Source organism: Pelodiscus sinensis, chromosome 5, assembly GCF_049634645.1.
Source record: "Pelodiscus sinensis isolate JC-2024 chromosome 5, ASM4963464v1, whole genome shotgun sequence".
NCBI classification, from domain to species: Eukaryota; Metazoa; Chordata; order Testudines; family Trionychidae; genus Pelodiscus; species Pelodiscus sinensis.
The window spans coordinates 20,036,557-20,054,419 of NC_134715.1; the positions used below are offsets into that span (position 1 = coordinate 20,036,557).

General features: G+C 42.8%; 1 protein-coding gene across 2 annotated transcripts in view; it reads right to left on the reverse strand.

The window, feature by feature from the left end:
* UNC5C (unc-5 netrin receptor C) overlaps positions 1-17,863 on the reverse strand; it is a 424,416-nt gene that overhangs the window by 10,040 nt on the left and 396,513 nt on the right. For both annotated transcript variants that reach the window (XM_006111944.4, XM_006111943.4), the window contains 3 exons: positions 17,418-17,651; positions 8,551-8,700; positions 6,958-7,122 (listed from right to left, as the gene is read on the reverse strand). In XM_006111944.4, the coding sequence (XP_006112006.1) occupies positions 6,958-7,122; positions 8,551-8,700; positions 17,418-17,651 (549 nt within the window). The remainder of the gene's footprint in view (positions 1-6,957; positions 7,123-8,550; positions 8,701-17,417; positions 17,652-17,863) is intronic.

Here is a 17,863-nt window from a genome sequence, read left to right on the forward strand (position 1 = left end):
AACCTGTTGGAATGGTGATAATCCATGGAACATGGTAATATCGGGCTGTGAAATATTTAGGAATGACAGAGTAGGTCACTCTGGTAGGGAAGTGGCAGTATATGTTAAAGAAAACAGTTAAATAAAGAAAAAGTGTTAAATGAAACAAACTGTACCATAGTATCTGTATGGATACTACATTTGAACAGTAAGAATACAGAAATGGGGGATTTCAACTATCCTCATACTGACTGGACATATGTCATCTCAAGGCATGATGCAGAAATAACATGTCTAGACACCATTAACAACTTATTGGAGCAACTAGTCCTGGAACCCACAAGGGGAGAAGACATTCTTGATTTAGTCCTAACCCCACAGTATCTGGTTCAAATGGTAACTGTAGCTTAAGCGCTAGGTAACAGTGACCATAATGTACAGTAATTACTCGTTTAACACGTGCCCGCTTAACACGTTTTTGCAATAGCATGATTTTTTTTAGGGAACATTTTTCGAATAATATGAACGTCGCCAAAATAACACAAAAATAATCAAGTGGCAGACTACTTTGCATGGCAGTATAAACTGGTGAAAACAGTGTTAATATGCATGAGTGGATGAATACACATGGCCACAGCGCTTCTCCGCTCACTCACGTGTTTATCTTTGTGTTTTAACAAACTGCGGCGACTTGTGTTGCTAGCTATCTAATGCTGATGTTGATGACTCAGCACCAACAAAAAATTGACTTTGCCACCATCACCTGAAATGTAACCCCCACCTTTTCCATTATTTTTAACGGGAAAATTGACTCCACATAGCACGTTTTCACTTAGTACAAACATTTTCAGAAACGCATCTATAGTGTTAAATGAGGAATTTCTGTAATTACATTTAACATTCTTCTGGGCGCGGGGGGGGGGGGGGGGGGGCGATAATGCCCAAAAACCTCAACATGGCAACTCCCAAAAGTAGAACTCTTTCAAAATGTGGATGCTTCTTAGGCAAACATTAAAAGGAGTTGTCACGATGCCTGCAAGCAGCATGGGGACTATTTAAAAGTGCCATAAGAGAGGCTCAGACTAAATGTCGCCCCTGAATCAGAAAAGATAATGAGATGACCAAAGGAGCATCACCATGCTTAAGCAGCAGAGTAATGGGGATCATCTGAGACAAAAAGGCACCCATTAAAATATGGAAGTCAAAACCTAGTGAGGATAATTAAGAAGCACACACTCTGGGCAGTTAAGGGAAAAGTATAATTAAGCAGGCCAAGAAAAGGTTTAAGAAGAAACTTGCTAAAGTTGCAAAAACTAACTAAATTTTTTTTAAAGAACGTGAGAAGCAGGAAGCTTGCTGAACAGGCAAGGGAGTGACAAGGGAGTTGTGGTGGGAGAGGTCCAGGTTGGATATTAGGAAAAACTATTTCACTAGAAGGGTAGTGAAGCAGGGGAGTCTCCATCCCTAGAGGTGTTTAAGTCTCGGCTTGACAAAGCCCTGGCCGGGTTGATTTAGTTGGAATTGGTCCTGCCTAGAGCAGGGGGCTGGACTTGATGACCTTTTAAGGTCTCTTCCAGCTCTATGGTTCTATGATTCTAAGATGATAAAGATGACATAGGAACACTCAAGGAAGATAAGGCCATTGCTGAAAAGCTAAATGAATTCTTTTCATCAGTCTTCTCTGCAGAGGAGATGGGGAAGATTCCCACACCTGAGTCATTTTTAGGTGATAAATCTTCCCTCACCCCCTCCCAGTTCCCTGCCCTGATTCCTGCACCCCATATCCCTGCCCTTATTCCTGAACCCCTCAAACGCACTACCCTGAGCTCCCCATCCCCATCAGCTTCTTGCCCTGACCCCCCCATCCTCAAATTACCCGTGGTCTATAATGGACCAAGAGCTTTTCACAATCTTGGCAGTCATATCAATTGAGCCCAAGCTTACACAAGTCACCCCCTTCACAGAAATGTTGGACACATAAACTGGCATGAAAGCAAGATGCATGAGTCTATAACTGTAAGTTTTGTAATGCTGCTGTTTGCAATGTAATGTATGTCTCAACAAATCTCCATCTTGAATAATTGTAGGATTATTTTATGAGATATTAAGCAATGCAAGTGATTGAGCTCAAATTTAAATTATGGGACATTTAATTTTATTCATAACGGGAAGTGCTGATTTTTGACTTGCATAAAATCACTGTTTTTGTTCTTTAAATGAAATACTAGGCATAGTTAAAACTACACAAACTTATTTACTTGCTCATTAACACACTGACAAGATGGGGCAAAATAATTTACATTAGCTAAGCAGTAATGTTCAAGAGGTGAGCCAAAGTCATATCTTGCATCTCTCCTCCCTCCTCCACAAATAGTTACTTGCGCCCCTGTGACACAGTCCTGCATGTTAGTTCTTAGCACCAACTGCTTTTCCTGCCCCTTCCACAGTAGATGTGGGAATGTCACTATGTACCAACCATGATAAACAATTCTCATGATCCGTAGCCTCACTAATGAGCACTACTCTCTCACTGCATTAATCCCTGATGGATAGAATCACAGCACAAGACAATGGTGTTATTTCTGTTTCCTTTGAAACTATTACCAGATCTTATTACATATAAGCAGCAGCAGATAATTATTGTGTGTACTTGAGTTTTATTAAAGCTACCACCAGCTCTTTCCCTTCTCTGCTAGGTTAAATAAGAGATTACCTCAACACAGCATTTATACAGTAATTGTTTGTGATAGTAGTTTTACCATCTGTCTTTAATGTTATGTTGTCCCCTGTTGAATATGCAACTTTACACCCAATAACCAAGCAGATGTTATGGGTAATGGTGCACATTGTCAGGGCCCTGCAGAATAAGTAACTTTTGGCTGTCATCTTACAGCCCTTCTAAAAGTCACCCCCAAGAATTCACTTTCCATGATTTCACAGTTCAAAGTCCCTCTCTTCTCTGCCAACATAATGGTTACATTTGAGTAGCTGTTCTAGTAATATAGTAAAGATGCCTACTCTAGTGTAACTGTTCCTGGCTGATCTTCACCCTTTGTCTGATTCCTTTATAGGGATTGATAATACGGAATATGAAAGGGAGAATAATTGAGGAATAATTGGGGGGGGGGGTAAGTTTTAAAAATTAATGTAGCAACTCATTAAGGTGCCAGCTTATCAAGCCATGGAGATTGAAGTCAGCTGTCTATCCATGAGCATGTACAGCATTGGAAGATTCAATGAAAACTTCCAGCAAATATTTTTCTGTGTGTCAGTTCTTAAAAGTGGAAAGAAGCATCTTAGGGCTCATTTTTCATACCTTGCAATCCTTGCCACTAGGATGTAATTAGTGCCTGTTGAAGGGCGAGGGGGCTTTTGGGCTGTATACTCTCTGATCTAACAATGCTTTAATAGAGTGCCAATGACCATACCATTTACGGCAATTCCACAAGCTAAATACACAGGGAAGCACTGGAACTTTAACTTAGAAGTTTGGGAGCCAACAAAAAGGTATGAAGGATAAAGACATTACCTTCACCATTTAATGCCTTAACCAATTTAACAATGGGAACTTAAGACAAATTTGCACCTTCTCTATCAGCTTCTGGTAACTTGAACACTCTAATTCACTATTTTTTTCCCTTTCTTTCCCCCTCATCCCTTATTTATTTTTGGATCTGGACTTTTAATACTCTGTTCATCTGAAGAAGTGGATTGTACCCATGAAAGCTCATGATACCATCTACATGTTTTGTTAGTCTTTAAGTTACTGCTAGACTATTTGTTGTTTGTCAAGTTTATCTAAGGCACTGTTCATTAGGAATGGGAGATGTCTGTGAAGGCTAGCAACATGTTCACATAGGTCAGCAGCCGCTTGATGACAACAGTGACTTTTTGGGTCACTAACAACCTGGTGTGAAGCTCAGCTGGTGACTTACAGATAAATGCCTCTCTATTTTCCTTACCAACCCTCACAACTATCTCATTTACACTGATTTAATTATTTATTTATCTAAGCTGTCAGCTGCTTGTGGAGAAACCCCATAGACATTTCTCCCATCCATGCCTATCTGGAGGTATCATACTGCAGCAGAACCATGAAAAGAATTCAATTTCTTTATCCGGAGGGAACTGACAGAAAGTCTTTATGTTGCAGCCACACTATTTGAAGGATCATTTCTTCACAAAGGGGGGATTTTAACTTCCTTTTCATTTATTTCTATGCCCGATCCACCATCCTTTTCATCAGCCAGCATATGTACACTCCAGACAGAAGGCAATCATCAAAGGGACAGCTCCCCCCTCCCAAATTCTGCTGCTTCTGTTGTTGTTGGAGCTGTACAGTTATTGAACTTTGAAGGCCTGCTGGGCCTGGAAAGTGAAAACGCCATCAAAAACCAGCAGGGGTGAAGCTGTGTGGCTCAGAGATATGGCCTGTGGATTGGGAAAGTGCTGGTGGTTGCTATGGTATCGTGACATTCCTTATTAATGTCAGCAGAGCCATTGACTACAGACAGTTGTAAGTCAAAAGGCTCATGAAAGTCTGGGAAGAAATGGTGACTGTGCGGTAGGAAAAGAGAGAGTAGGGCTCTGCAGGCCAAGCTTATTGCTCTATAGTGGTGAACTATCCTTAACTATTAGCCAGGGAACCAAAACATAACCAGTCTTTCATTTCATATTGTGTTCTAGACAAAGGACAGAGGAGCAAAATGGCACTTGTTTTGGTGATTACAGTGGGTTTCCTCATCCGTTTCTTGTATCTGAACCTTTGCAAGACTAGCTTTACTTGTAAAGTTCAAATCATAAAGAGATGATATTACACTAACATGTTGCAACCACTTTTTTTTTTTACCTAGTTCCCTGTTACTGCCCCATATACTTGCCTCCAAGATAAATAATAGCATTGCTCTCTGTTTCATTATGCTGTTGTGATTCCCTGAGGTAACCTCACAAGGTTCCCATGCTGACTCATATGTCATGTTGTGATGTTGCATCATTCAAATTATTGCAGGGCGCGGAGTGTCCCAGGCACCCAGCTGATAGGACATAAGACAAACTTGTTAAAATCCAGATGGATAGCAAGTCTCCTCCTTTGTGTAACTCCCTATCAAGGGGCTCTGGCTCTGTGAGTAACATGGCTCACAGATGCTGCCAGTGCTGGTCAGAGTAGTAGAATTTGCTCTTATCCTCAAGCATCACTTACCACTAAGGTCACATCTATACCTATGCACCAGAGATTGATTTTCTGGCATTCGATTTAACAGGTCTAGTAAAGAGCCACTAAATCACATGCTGAGGACACCTCCAGTCAGACTGGTACTCCTTACAGTCACAAGGAGTGTGGGAAGCTGATGGGAGTGTTTGTTCGCATCAGCCTCACACTGTGAAGATGATGCCAAGTGTGGCTTAAGGTATGTCAACTCCAGCTACTTTATTTACATAGCTGGAGTTGCATACCTTAAGTCAGCCTTTCAGATCTAGTATAGACCTGGCCTAAGTTTTACTGTCCTCAAGAGTTGATGTCCTTCAAGTCTTAAGGTCATCAAAACAGAGGGACCAGAGCAGTACATCACTGCCAAACTCCTGTAACATCTCCAACACATTTTTTCCCTGGGATATTAATTTTGGGACACAACAAAGCAAAAGACCTAGTGACTCAGGCTCTTTTCCCTAGGCTAATGCACTCGTCCACTCTCAAATTTACAGATTATCATTCCTAATGCTCCTGGGGATTATCATTCCTAATGCTCCTGGGGATTATCATTCCTAATGCTTCTGTGCCTTCTACATTTCTCCATTCCTCTCGTGACCAAAGGAGTCTGATTTTACATAAAAGTCATGATGTATATCTGTAAAGTGATCTGTAAGTCCAAAATCCTCAGGTATTTGCTTGAATGTGTGATGACAGGTACGTGTTTTAGAGGACTCTGAAAATTGGCACCGGTTTGGTAAATGGTATGTGCTGACTTTTAAAGAACTTGTGGGTGCTCAAGGCACATTTGATTGATATATTTAAACGTCTATAAATAACTATAATATAGTTAAATATAAAAGAAGGCTGCTGCCTTTCAGGAGCATGGGTCATTAGGGTCTGCTAGGTATTCCCCTTGCATTGTGATACAGCTGTATCTTTAGTTAGCTGTTGGCAGGTTTGTTCAGCAAGCCAAGCCACTGGAACTTGCCAGGAAGAAAGAAGGGAGGGAAAACTGATTCCACATCAAAGGTCTTATGCTTACAGCTGCGATTTTGTCATGGAGAGTCACAGGTTGTAACTTCCAGAGACCTTTGTGACTTGAGCCTCCAGAGCCTGAGAGCTGCAGGGTCTCATCATTGCTTGAGGTGTCTAGGAACTGTGGGAGCCTGGAGCTCCCAGCTACAGCAAGCAGCTCTAATCTGCTGGAGGTGGGGAGAGTGCCTGAAGCTTGGAGGGGGGAACTTGCAGCTCTGGGCTTCCTATTTCACATCAGTTATTGTCAGGGCTCAGAGTGAACTGGTTCACATCAATCCAGTTGATACTCTTCCCCACCACCTCCTCCCGAGAACTTGGTGCTGCGAGAACAATGGGACTTAGGGAGGGTGAGTGTTTGGCTGAGGATCTGAATAGCCTATGTTCTATAATGCAAACAGACATTGTGCACAGGAGAAAGGAGTTGCAGGGAGGAAAGAAGAGCCACCCGGAACACACCTACTATTCCTTTTTTGTCTGCTTTCAAGGAAGGGTGCTTTGTTCCAGAGGAAGGCACAGAGAGAAGCCAAGAGAACAGCCAAGAAGGACACACGGAAAGAGCGAAGCATTCATGAGAAGGGAAAGTACCAAGAGCAGTCATGAGAGAGGCTGGAAATCACCTCAGGAGGAAGAAGAGAATTAATGGGCATAGCAAGTAAGCATTGGGAATGCTGATGGGTTGAGGGATGTTTGCTAGGGAAGTACTACCACATTTGCTCCTCACTGGTCAGTGTGGAAATGGCTTGCCCCTTTACCTCTGACACCGTACAGTTGAGTTGGAAGATCTGTCCTTCTCCTTCAACCTGCCGTACGCAGAGTTTACAAACCAGCTCCAGTGTGCTCAGGCTGAATCTTTCCAGGGTGAAGGTGCAATGTAGATTTCTCTGACATCCACTCCAGATGTGGTAAAAGGGAATTTCCTGTAGGAGGAAAATGCAGGAAAAATTTGAACCGATCCTGGGCATCTATGGTCTTGATGCATCTCAGTGAACATTCAGCTCAGCTCCCAAAAGGCTGTGGAATGAATACAGTGAATAGGATCATGAGTGTTGTGAGGACATACTGTGCAGTTTCTCTGAAGAAGGAAGAAGCATGTGCTGTGCTCTTTGGGATGGTGGTCTCCTCCCCAGTCTAGCACCCTGTGAAAAGCATTCACTACACTGGACCAACTGAACCATGTTATGGAAACAGATCAAAACCCAGCAATTCCTCCCCTGTCCCGCAATGCTGAGGAACCTTCATGAATCCCAGGGTGTTCTGCGGTTCTCTCAGGGCTCATCTAGACTAGAGGAAATGGTCGAAAGAAGCCATGTAAACCTCCTTTTTTGAGGAAGAGCGGCTTTTCTACGAAGGGGGCGGTTTGCTGAAAAAGCCGCATCTTACTTTCACTTTTGAAAGCTCTGCTTTCAAAAGAGCAATCGGAAGAAGATACCGTTCCCTGTAGTCTAGATGAGCCCTCACACACTTTACAAAGGTGGGCATATTTGTTTTACTGCTTCCTTAAGACTGAATCAGCTGCTTGAGTACAAAGGGCCTGGCCCTTTAAAATTCTCAGGGCAGCCCACACCTCTCACTGGTATGAGCAGGAGAGCTTCTCCCACCAACATGGCTACTGCCACTAGTGAGGGATGGAGTAGTTAAACTAGTAGAAGAGCTCTCTCTTGTCAGCTTAGAGAGGCTTAGAGAGGCTACAACAGTGGTACAGCTGCATCTGTGCCCTAAGTCCTGTCCTTTTCGCATTGAATGTTCCTGCTAGATGCAGTTTCTCTGAGTGTACTGATCAAAATTTCTCTCCCAGTGCATTGACAAAAGGGAATTTTGGTTTTCATTCAAAATTAAGCAAACCCTGGCCTGTTATGTGGCCTTACACTAATGAGGATGGTTAAAAGAAACTAAATCCTTTACTTCTCTCTGTTGCTCAAATAAATTATAATATATGTGTAACAGAGAGGAAAGGGCTGGTTATGGTCAATAACCTCAAGAACTTCTGAAAAAAAAAGGAGTCCTATGGCACCTCAAAGTCTAACAAATCTATTTGGGCATAGGCTTTTGTGGGAAAAAAACCCACTTCTTCAAATGCATCTGACAACGTGAGTCTTTGCCCATGAAAGTTTATGTCCAAATAAATCTGTTAGACTTCAAGGTGCCACAGGACTCCTTGATGTTTTTGCAGATACAGACTAACCCTTCTGAACACTTGTCAAGAACTTCTGAGTATAGGGGCCTGAAAAGTCACTATATCTTGTTTTTAAAAGAATGCTGCACAGTTGTGGGTCACCATGTATTTTAAGTGCCTCTACTCTGACCCATGCATTTCAGCCATCATCGAGGCATTCTGTGATTTTTACCTGGTATTTTGCCAGCAATTTGCTCTTCCAGAGAGAGTGGGCAATGTCATGAATGGACAGACGGAGGTTGTGAGTGCTTCCCTTAAAATGCAGAGCCTTTGGTTCTTCCAGTAACTGTCCTCCCATCTGCCTCTCCAACTGTAGGACTTCCTAAAAGTCAGTAATAACAGCAGAAAGTGGTCAACTTGTGATCAGAAAAATTCTTTACAAATATGCTATAAAAAGACTTGCTGTACTTCTGCTCCCTGTAGACCAACTGCAGCAGATGCGGTAATCTGTATACAGGGAGTACATTGTAAGGAATAATACTGCCATGTAAACACACATTTATTACAGGAAAGACATTTGAATGCAGGGATTTGAGAATAATCACACACACCTCTCTTACGGTTTTACATCCCACTTCTAATGCAAGAACACAAGTACAGCCTGTATTATCCAGGAGAACTGCACACATTGATATTAGGAAACACATTACTTGACAGGCTGGGTCCCATGTCTGGCTTGCTTAATTGCTTGTGAGAGTCTAGGTCAAAGCCCAAACACAAAAGCAATGTTTGTGTATTGATAAAGCATTGCCCTGACACTGAATATCCTGAGGGCACTTAACAGCAGTCTTAATATTTTGCTTGCAAGAGCTCCTCTCCATGAAGGTGTGGTCTCATCAATATACAACTAGTGATAGACACTAACCAATCAAATTATCCCTCATTTCAAACTGTTCTGTGTCTCAGTGATGCAATAGAAATAAGAAACCTGTTTGTCACAGGGCTGTTATTACGTAATGAAAAAATGCCCAACCGTAAAGGGAACATAGTGTGCATCTAAGTGTGAACGCACCGTGGTTCAGAGTGTGAGTGGAACAGTGATGAGTGATCAACAGTTGACGAGAGACAGGGAAGAAACGCTTTTGTTTTATATACAAAATGAATGATATGACTATGAGTAATGACACTTCCAGTGATTACTGGGCCTCCCCATTTTTGCTGCATGCTACCCACAATGAGATAGAGGCCGTGTATACGAAAGATGAAAATACAAATGCACATATGCTATACTTGTGTATAAACCCAGCCAGACACATGATTGCACACAAGCATTAGCTTTGACATGCACACAAAATGTGTCATGCACACACAGGTGCACATTAAGCACCCCACTTCAACAAGGAATCAGGCACTTTTGAAACCAAGAAGAGAAAGTAAAAGATGAGGTAATTGAAGTTGCCTCTACTTTAGCTGTGAGGCATAATAAGCTGATGTTGATCACACTCAGGATCTAGTTAGCATAATAAAGAAAGTGATGTCCCCAATGAACCTGGCACCTGACAAATTCTAAAGCTAAAATGATGTTTGTTTATCAGCTATTAGAAAAAAAGAAACATAATTAGGAACCTTTTAGATGAAGGTTGTGCCAATCAATCAGTTCCAGTTTCTTTCCACTATGCCCTAATTACCTCATCAAGATGTCTAAAGAGCAATCGATAGTAATTATCTGATTACTATAGATCTTCATTATGTTCAAATTATATCCCTGGGATGTCTAAAAGAAGATTCATGGTATTTGGTGGGGTAATTGTAGCTACCAAGCATGCATGCTGGCACATATGGTTATACAACAGACACTGTGAAGGCCTATGTGTGAACAGCAGCTTTGATTACACTCATCTACTTTCCTCAGCACTGGAATAGGGGCTACAGTGGGAGCTGCAGGTGCTCAGTGTGACTAGTGGGAAAAGAGGACACTATGGATCTGGGTATCTAAGCTTGAAAAGATGAGCACACAAGCTTGAAAAGATTGAGCTTTATCCCTGATAGACACTTATGCGGATGGGAGAAACCTACTGTCAACCTCTGCTGAACGAAGCTAAGGCTCAAATCCAGGCTAAATTATAGAAGCTGAAAACTAATGGTAAGATGGGATACCCAGTTCATCTCCTGTCTTTCAGCAGGCATAAGGCTTTGTCTGTGCTACCGTTTATTGTGTTCCTTGCCTCTTTGGCTGGTTTTCTACACAGTCGTACCTGCTAAGACTGGCCTGGGCAAAATATCCCCCACGGGCTGGATCTCGCCCACTAAGCTGCTGGATCCAGCCTCTGAATGCAGTGGAGAGCCCCAGGCAGACTCCCTGCTGTGCCTGTCCCCCTGCAGGCCTTTGTTTGAACATCTGTCAGCCTTCACGTGCTGCTCCCACCCCCAGCACAATCCTATTGGCTGGTTTCCGGCTAATGAGAACTGCCTGTTGTCATCAGACAGCTTGCAAAGCACCCTCCACTCAGCCTCCTAGCTGTTCAAAAACACATGGCGACTGCAGCCAAACAAGTTTGGGGGCAGGACAAGCAGGAAATCTGCTTGAGAAGGCTGGTGGCTGGGAGTCAAACAAGCAAGTCTTCTAGCCAGAGCCTGCCTCTGGTTCTCCAACCCTTTGCCTCCCTACCCCACATAACCCAAACCCTCTGTCCCCCCTTCCTGCCCCATATTCCATACCCACATCCTTTACCACAATCCTTTGCCCCAGGTCACAACCAGTATTCCTTTCAAGGTGCGCCTCTGCACGGGCATGCACCAACAATTTGCCTCTCTCCCACCTCCTCAGCAGAGCCACACAGTGGCTGCTCAGCTGCTCTGGGGCTGGGCCACATGGTGAGGGAGCAGGAGCAGCAAGGCATCCACCACAAGGCCCTGGCCCATCCCAAGGGCTGGAGCTGCGGGCGGCATGGCAGGCGGCAGCTGCTCTGGCGGCCCCAGTTCGTGGGGGAGGGGTGCAAGCTAGAGAATCCACAGGGCATTGCCTGTCTAAGGGTGGGGACATGGGCCCCAGCCTATTATTGTGCCTTTGCCTCTTCCAGATGGGCCCAGAACTATAGAAGACTTAAGCTTGGCCCCCCTGCTGTGACCCCAGGATGAAGTCTATAACCCTGAGACAACAAGGCAGAGTAGCCTTCTTCCAGACTGAAAAGTGAGGGATTACCACACTGTGCCTTTCCATCTTTAGCTCCAAATCCCGGCTATTAACTCTGCCTTTTCACAGAAGTAAGAACAGGCTTCCATCTTGTTTCTCTTAATACCCATTTACAAAACAATTCCCTATCATGCAACAACTCCTGTGCAGTTTTTGACAAATGCACTACATCAACAGATGGTTGTCATAGTATTTATCTATAATGAATGTTGTCTAAGGTGTGAAATGAAAGCTTATATGATACTGGCTATCATAAATATTATGAGATGTACATATGGGGTTATTCAGCAACTTGGAGGGAGGTATCAAAATATGTATAAACTGTGCAAACAAACAGCATAGAGAAACAAGTTTTTTCCAGACAAAGAATGTTGATTGACCTGCCTTCCTGTGTCTCCAATATCAATCCAGTACTATGTAGGTCAACCCAAAGCAAGTTTCATTTGCACATTACAACAACAAGAAAAGCAAATTAACTGGAGAACGAGACAATATGGCACCGAAGAACAGTAGGGGAGAACCCTTCAAAGGGACACATTTCAGGGGGTTTATGGTCTATGAGGAGGAGGAAAAGGAATGCTGCAGTGGTGCATCCCTGAGGGAGCCAAACAAACTTAAGTCTGTGGTTTCAAAGATACATGATTTGCCTTTCTCCATGAGACAGGATGGATGTGCATGAAACCACATAGACAACAAAAGGGAACATGAATAATATGCTCTTGGAAACCCAAATATCACTCTGGGGCAGAGGGTAAAAGCAGTGTGGCACGCCTGTTAAATCATGTGAGCTGCTTCACTGCTACAGTATGGCAGCTGTCTTGCGGACCGGACTGGTCTCTACTATGAGTAAAGAAGCTCAGCTACTGGAGTGACAGGAGCCATTTAAATGAACAGACACGAGTAAAGCAGTGATCCTCAAGTGTTTCCATTCTGTGACCTGCTATTCCAACCAAAATGTTTCAAGTGCCCCCCACATCTACTCATAAAGAAAGAGACAGTGGTTGTGATCCTCCCTGAAACCCATTTGCAGCTCCTTTGGGGGTCACAGCCTTCCGGCTGGGGATTGTGGAGTGAAGGAAATTCCACTATGAATCCATGTTAAAGCATGAGAAAGTGATTCTGCTTCACAAACAGAAGGAAAAAAGAAACAAGCAGACTTCCCACTAACCAAGCCATTACTTGTGACAAGTCATTAGATTCCCCAGACTGCTGAGGCAGTTCTATTGAGAGAACTTACTCTGCATGATTAGAAGGGAAAGCTGTGGAATAAATACAGCACTGTGCTTTCTGTAGCAACTGCTCGTCATCCTTTAGTAATTATGGACACAGGATGTGTCAGATTCTCTTATTTTTAAATAATAATACAATGCATTTGATGCTATTGAAATAAATACATAACCCCCTGAAAAGCCCTCCTCCCCCCCAACTCAAACATTCCAATGTCAAAACATTTCCTGTACCACCAGCCTAGAGCAGTTGGTCTATTGACAAGTTCGTGACTCCCACTGCCTTCATTCTGCACCCCCACCCCACACATGCTCCTCTTTAACTGGGGGTAAATCTTATAGTAGGGGTGCTGATTATAGAAACATTGTATTTGGTCAAGTATCAGAGGGGTAGCCGTGTTAGTCTGAATCTGCAAAAGCGACGAGGAGTCCTGTGGCACCTTATAGACTAACTGAAGTGTAGGAGCATAAGCTATCGCTTATGCTCCTACACTTCAGTTAGTCTATAAGGTGCCACAGGACTCCTCGTCGCTATTGTATTTGGTGTTTGTTATTACTACTTCTAGCAAGGGGGCATAGATAGTTGGCAGAGTGTGGCAGTCAAGATGCAGATCAGTCGACAGGGAATGCCTTTGTCGACCACTCCCTTATGTCTCGTGAAATGAGGCTTACAGGAGCGGTCCACAAAGGCGTTCCCTGTCAACCGATCCGCATCTTGACTGCCGTGCTGTGTCGACAATCAGCTGAGCTGGCACAGCGCGGTGGCCATTTTTATTTAATGAAGCGGGGGATATTTAAATCCCTGCTTCATTGACTATGTCAGGTAGTCTAATTTACATGCCTCTGTTGGCAGAGGCATGTAGTCTAGACATACCCTCAGTTCCAGCACCCACTGCTCTTCAGTGCTACCAAATTCAGGTCTTAGAAATGCAGATTCAGCAATCTCTCCTCTAGAATGTGAGGAATTTCATACAACTTCTCCTCAGACTGCCATGTCTCTGTTCCACCCCAACCCCAAATTACTGTTATCCCAGATACCTTTCAAACCTCTGTCAAAAACCTGAGCAGCCCTTGTTCCTACCAACCAGCTTTCTACTCAAACCCACTTCCCAGCAATCATTAACCCTCCAGTTACAGACTGGATTATATATTATTATTGTTATTTTATTAATAATAATATTATCCATTACCCCAATCATGGATCTGGGCCCCACTGTGCTAGGCACTGTACAAAGAAAAACAGTGCCTCTGTCCTGAAGATTTTATAATCCACTTGCAATCTGTCAGTGTTGCCCCTCAATCTGCCAGAAGAGCTACCACAACTAAAATATTTTCTGCCCCTTTCATTGCACAGAGCAAAGAATTGAGACCCAGATATTAAGCCCATGCATGACTGTGCAAAGTGCTGCCATTGACCAAGCCCCACAACACAGATTTTGGTTCTTTTTAATGCTTCTTCCATGCTTCTCCCTTAATCTTTGTGGTAGTTCAGAATACATTGCAAGGGCTTATTCCCTTTTCCCCTTCCAAATATGCTTTCCCCCCCCATAAACTGTGGTTGAAATGCTCACTCTCTGCTGAATAAAGCAGACAGTGCTAATATCACCCAGTGGAGTGAAGGTCATGATGTACTTGTTCACAAGTCTCTGTTGACTGTTGCCCACCCTTGTAAGTCCAAGCATGTAAAAGAGCCAGGAGGACACTTCTGCTCTGACTCTAGAAGACACAACACTGCCAACACTGAGCTCTTTGTAGTGCACTATGAATAAATAAGTGAGAGCTGGAGAAAAAGTGTGGAATTAACCACTAAATTACAAACCAATTTTGTATTCTGACATCCGAACATCAACACAATCTCTACGGGGATTTATAACTCTCTCTCTTCCCTTCATTATTATTGCATGGTATTAAGTATTTTCCGTCCCTTTTACTCAACTGTACTTGTGATGCTTTGCACAATTTTATTTATTCAGATGAACTTTACTGGACAGAGTTACAAATACTTAAATAAAATTTTTTTAAAAATTCACTGAAAAGTGTGTAATTGAATTCAGCTATCTCCTGTTGCCCAAGCCTTCTACTCTGAAACTCACAGCAGAATTCAAACAGCATCAGTATTTGCTACAAGGCAGCTTGAAATTACATATTTTCACTTCAGATCTTAATAAACCAATGGATCAAAAACACATTAGGGGGTCTTGGCTTCTGGAGATCCTCAAGCCTGGTTGGTACAGAAATCCTTTCCCCCAACTTTTAAAGAGAAATACATCATACTGCTCTATGACAGAACAATAATTTGTTTCCAAAGGGGTCAGCTCTGACAGAAATCATAATTCTCCAGATCCAGTTCCCAGCCATCTCAGACAAACCCAGTGCTAAGCAACAGACTATGATAGGGGTTCCCAACCACTGGCCCGCAGACTGGTGCTGGCCCATGAACCATTGGCTGCTGGGCTATGGTGGTTGCCAGATCTGAAGCCAGCTTGTTTATGATGGCTCTGAGGGCCAGGGCTGGGGTACACTCTGGTCCCGAGTTGCCGCACAATGAAGCCGGTTTATTCATGATGGCCCATTGGTGGACTGATAACATTGTATTTCCATATTCATTATTTGTATAATGAACATGCAAACATGCAAATATAATGGTGCTGGTCCACCAAAAGTTTGTGAATGGGTTTGCTGTCCATAGTATGAAAAATGTTGGGAACCACTGGACTATGATATGCTAGTCTCTACTCTGCTCTTCAGTCCACTGCTGCTAAATTCCTCCTAACTCTAGAAAGCACTTCCACCAGCGCACTGACGAACAAAATCAACTTGAATGTCTAGAAAGAAAGGATACTAAATAGCATTTAAGAGGAAAATGAAATTTTCCAGTCACAGTGGAAGTCAGCACTCTGAGAAACACAAACATCTCCCATGTTGGGCAATGTGTGCACATATTTAAATGTGGCTTGTTTCTATTCCAAGTAAAGGGGTTAACAATGTTCTGTACCCAACACACAATTCACACTGCTTAGACATCTCAGGCAGTACAGCTAATCAGTTAGTATCAGGCTTGGAACTCTACATACATGGTATCTGTAGAACTGGTTATGATAACAGAAAATCTTTCAATAATCTACATTCATATGTATATGTGCATGAATTAGTGTATTTATTATATTGAACATCTCTATTTCTATCACTATTGAACATCTGTCTTTTATGTCTATCTACAGATACTGGATATACACATGTATACATTCATTATGCATATTCACAAAATGTATGTATACACTGATGTATACTCGAGTTATAGACAGAAAAAGTTAGGTATATTGCTATACAAAGCAACAGCAAATATGTATTTCAATTGCAAATTCTTAGCACAAAAATAGTACACAGAGAGGTATATCAAAGTAATGTAAGAGCAAGCAGTGATCAACAACACAGGAACTTCTTTCATCATTATTTTCTATTTACAAAGACATATTTATACATTTTGTCATCTCCTGGGAGCTAGCACATACCATTAAAAGTACAATGAATGAGGTTCTTGTTACCTTATGGCCCTTTAATAATGGGAAAATCTCAGAATTCAGATTGTGGTATGGAAGAACAAAGCATGATGGAGAGACAATTAGTTCAGCATGTGAGAGAAATCATTATGCAAAGACAACATGGAGTTTTGGGTGAGTTGTTTTGTTTTGTTTTTTTCTTTCTATGAATTATTGTCCCGTTGTCAAACTCTTCCTCCAATCAAACTTTAATTTAAATTAAATTAAATTAAAATTGATTAAAATCATTTAGGGCAGGGGTTGTCAACATTTTTTCTGTCTCCTCTTTGGAAATATTTTAGGCTGTGACCCCTGCAAAAATGTTAGGAAATTACCTAATTATCTCAGAAGCATTAAATGAGGCGCAGAATCATGATCCTTGCTGTCAAAAGCACCAAAACCTTTACAAAAGTGTTTGAAAACACAGTATTCCATATTTCCCAAGTAAAGGACATTCCTGGGGGGAGAGCTGTTTGGGGGATGGGTACAAGAATACTATATCATTTCATCCTTCCTTCTGTGCTGTGCCTGGTGGCTGCACTGCCTTGAGAACTAGGTTCCTGGCCAGCAGCTGCCACTCTAACTGCCCAGCTCTGAAGGCAGTGCCTGCACCAGCAGCAGCACAGAGGTAAAGGTGGCAGTACCATTTCATCTTGCAACCTGCTGTATAATAGTTGTGAGACACATAGGCTCTGACTTCCTTAGTTCAGTGGGCAGGAGGCAGGGGACTCAACCTCTGAGCTGCCCCAAGCTCAGACCCCATCCCACTCTACTCCTTGCCCCAAGTCCTCACTCCTATTGCCCCAGCACCTCCTGCGTGCCTCTGAACAGCTGATCATGGCAGGTGGGAGGCCTGGGGCAGGGAAGAAGCTGATCTGAAGGGCTGCTTGTGGGCAGAAGGGCCAGGCACTGATCCACGGAGCTGTTGGTGGGTGCTGAGTGTCCACAATTTTTTCCTTGAATGCTCCAAGCCTGGAGTCCTATAGTGTCAGCATTTATGGTGAGGCTCCCTTTTAGGTCAGAATCCCCAGTTTGAGAAACACTGATCTACAGAATATAAATTACAAGCCTTTACATGTTAATGTAGAATCTATTCACTGCAAGTCTGCTAGAGTTAGATGGTAAAGAATATGGCATTTACCTTAAGGGCATCCTGAGTATCATCCAAGCAGTAGACTCGGATGTTATATTCCAGCGACGAGCAGGAGAGTGGCCCGAAGATGGCCAGCTTGAGACGTTTTGCTGCTGTTTTGTTGGTTGACTGTCCCACCAAGGCATAGGTGCTAAGTGTTTCTGTCAGGATATGGCAGGATTCTGGGTCTAACTGGATGTAGCAGGGGGTGGTGAAGTTCTCCTCTCCAACCATCACTACATCCTAAGAAATAAACAAGTAGAATTAGAGAGCCAAGTCCAGTCAACAGAGAAGCCCAGGATTGGGCTAGTAACCAGACAAAATCTACTCAGAGATAGAGCTTTGTTTGCTGAAGCATCAACTTAAATGCTCACCCAAGAACCAGAAATTATCTCAAGTCCTTCCTGCTTGAGTCATTTTATTAATCAACATGTAACATTCTTAAAGGTATCTTT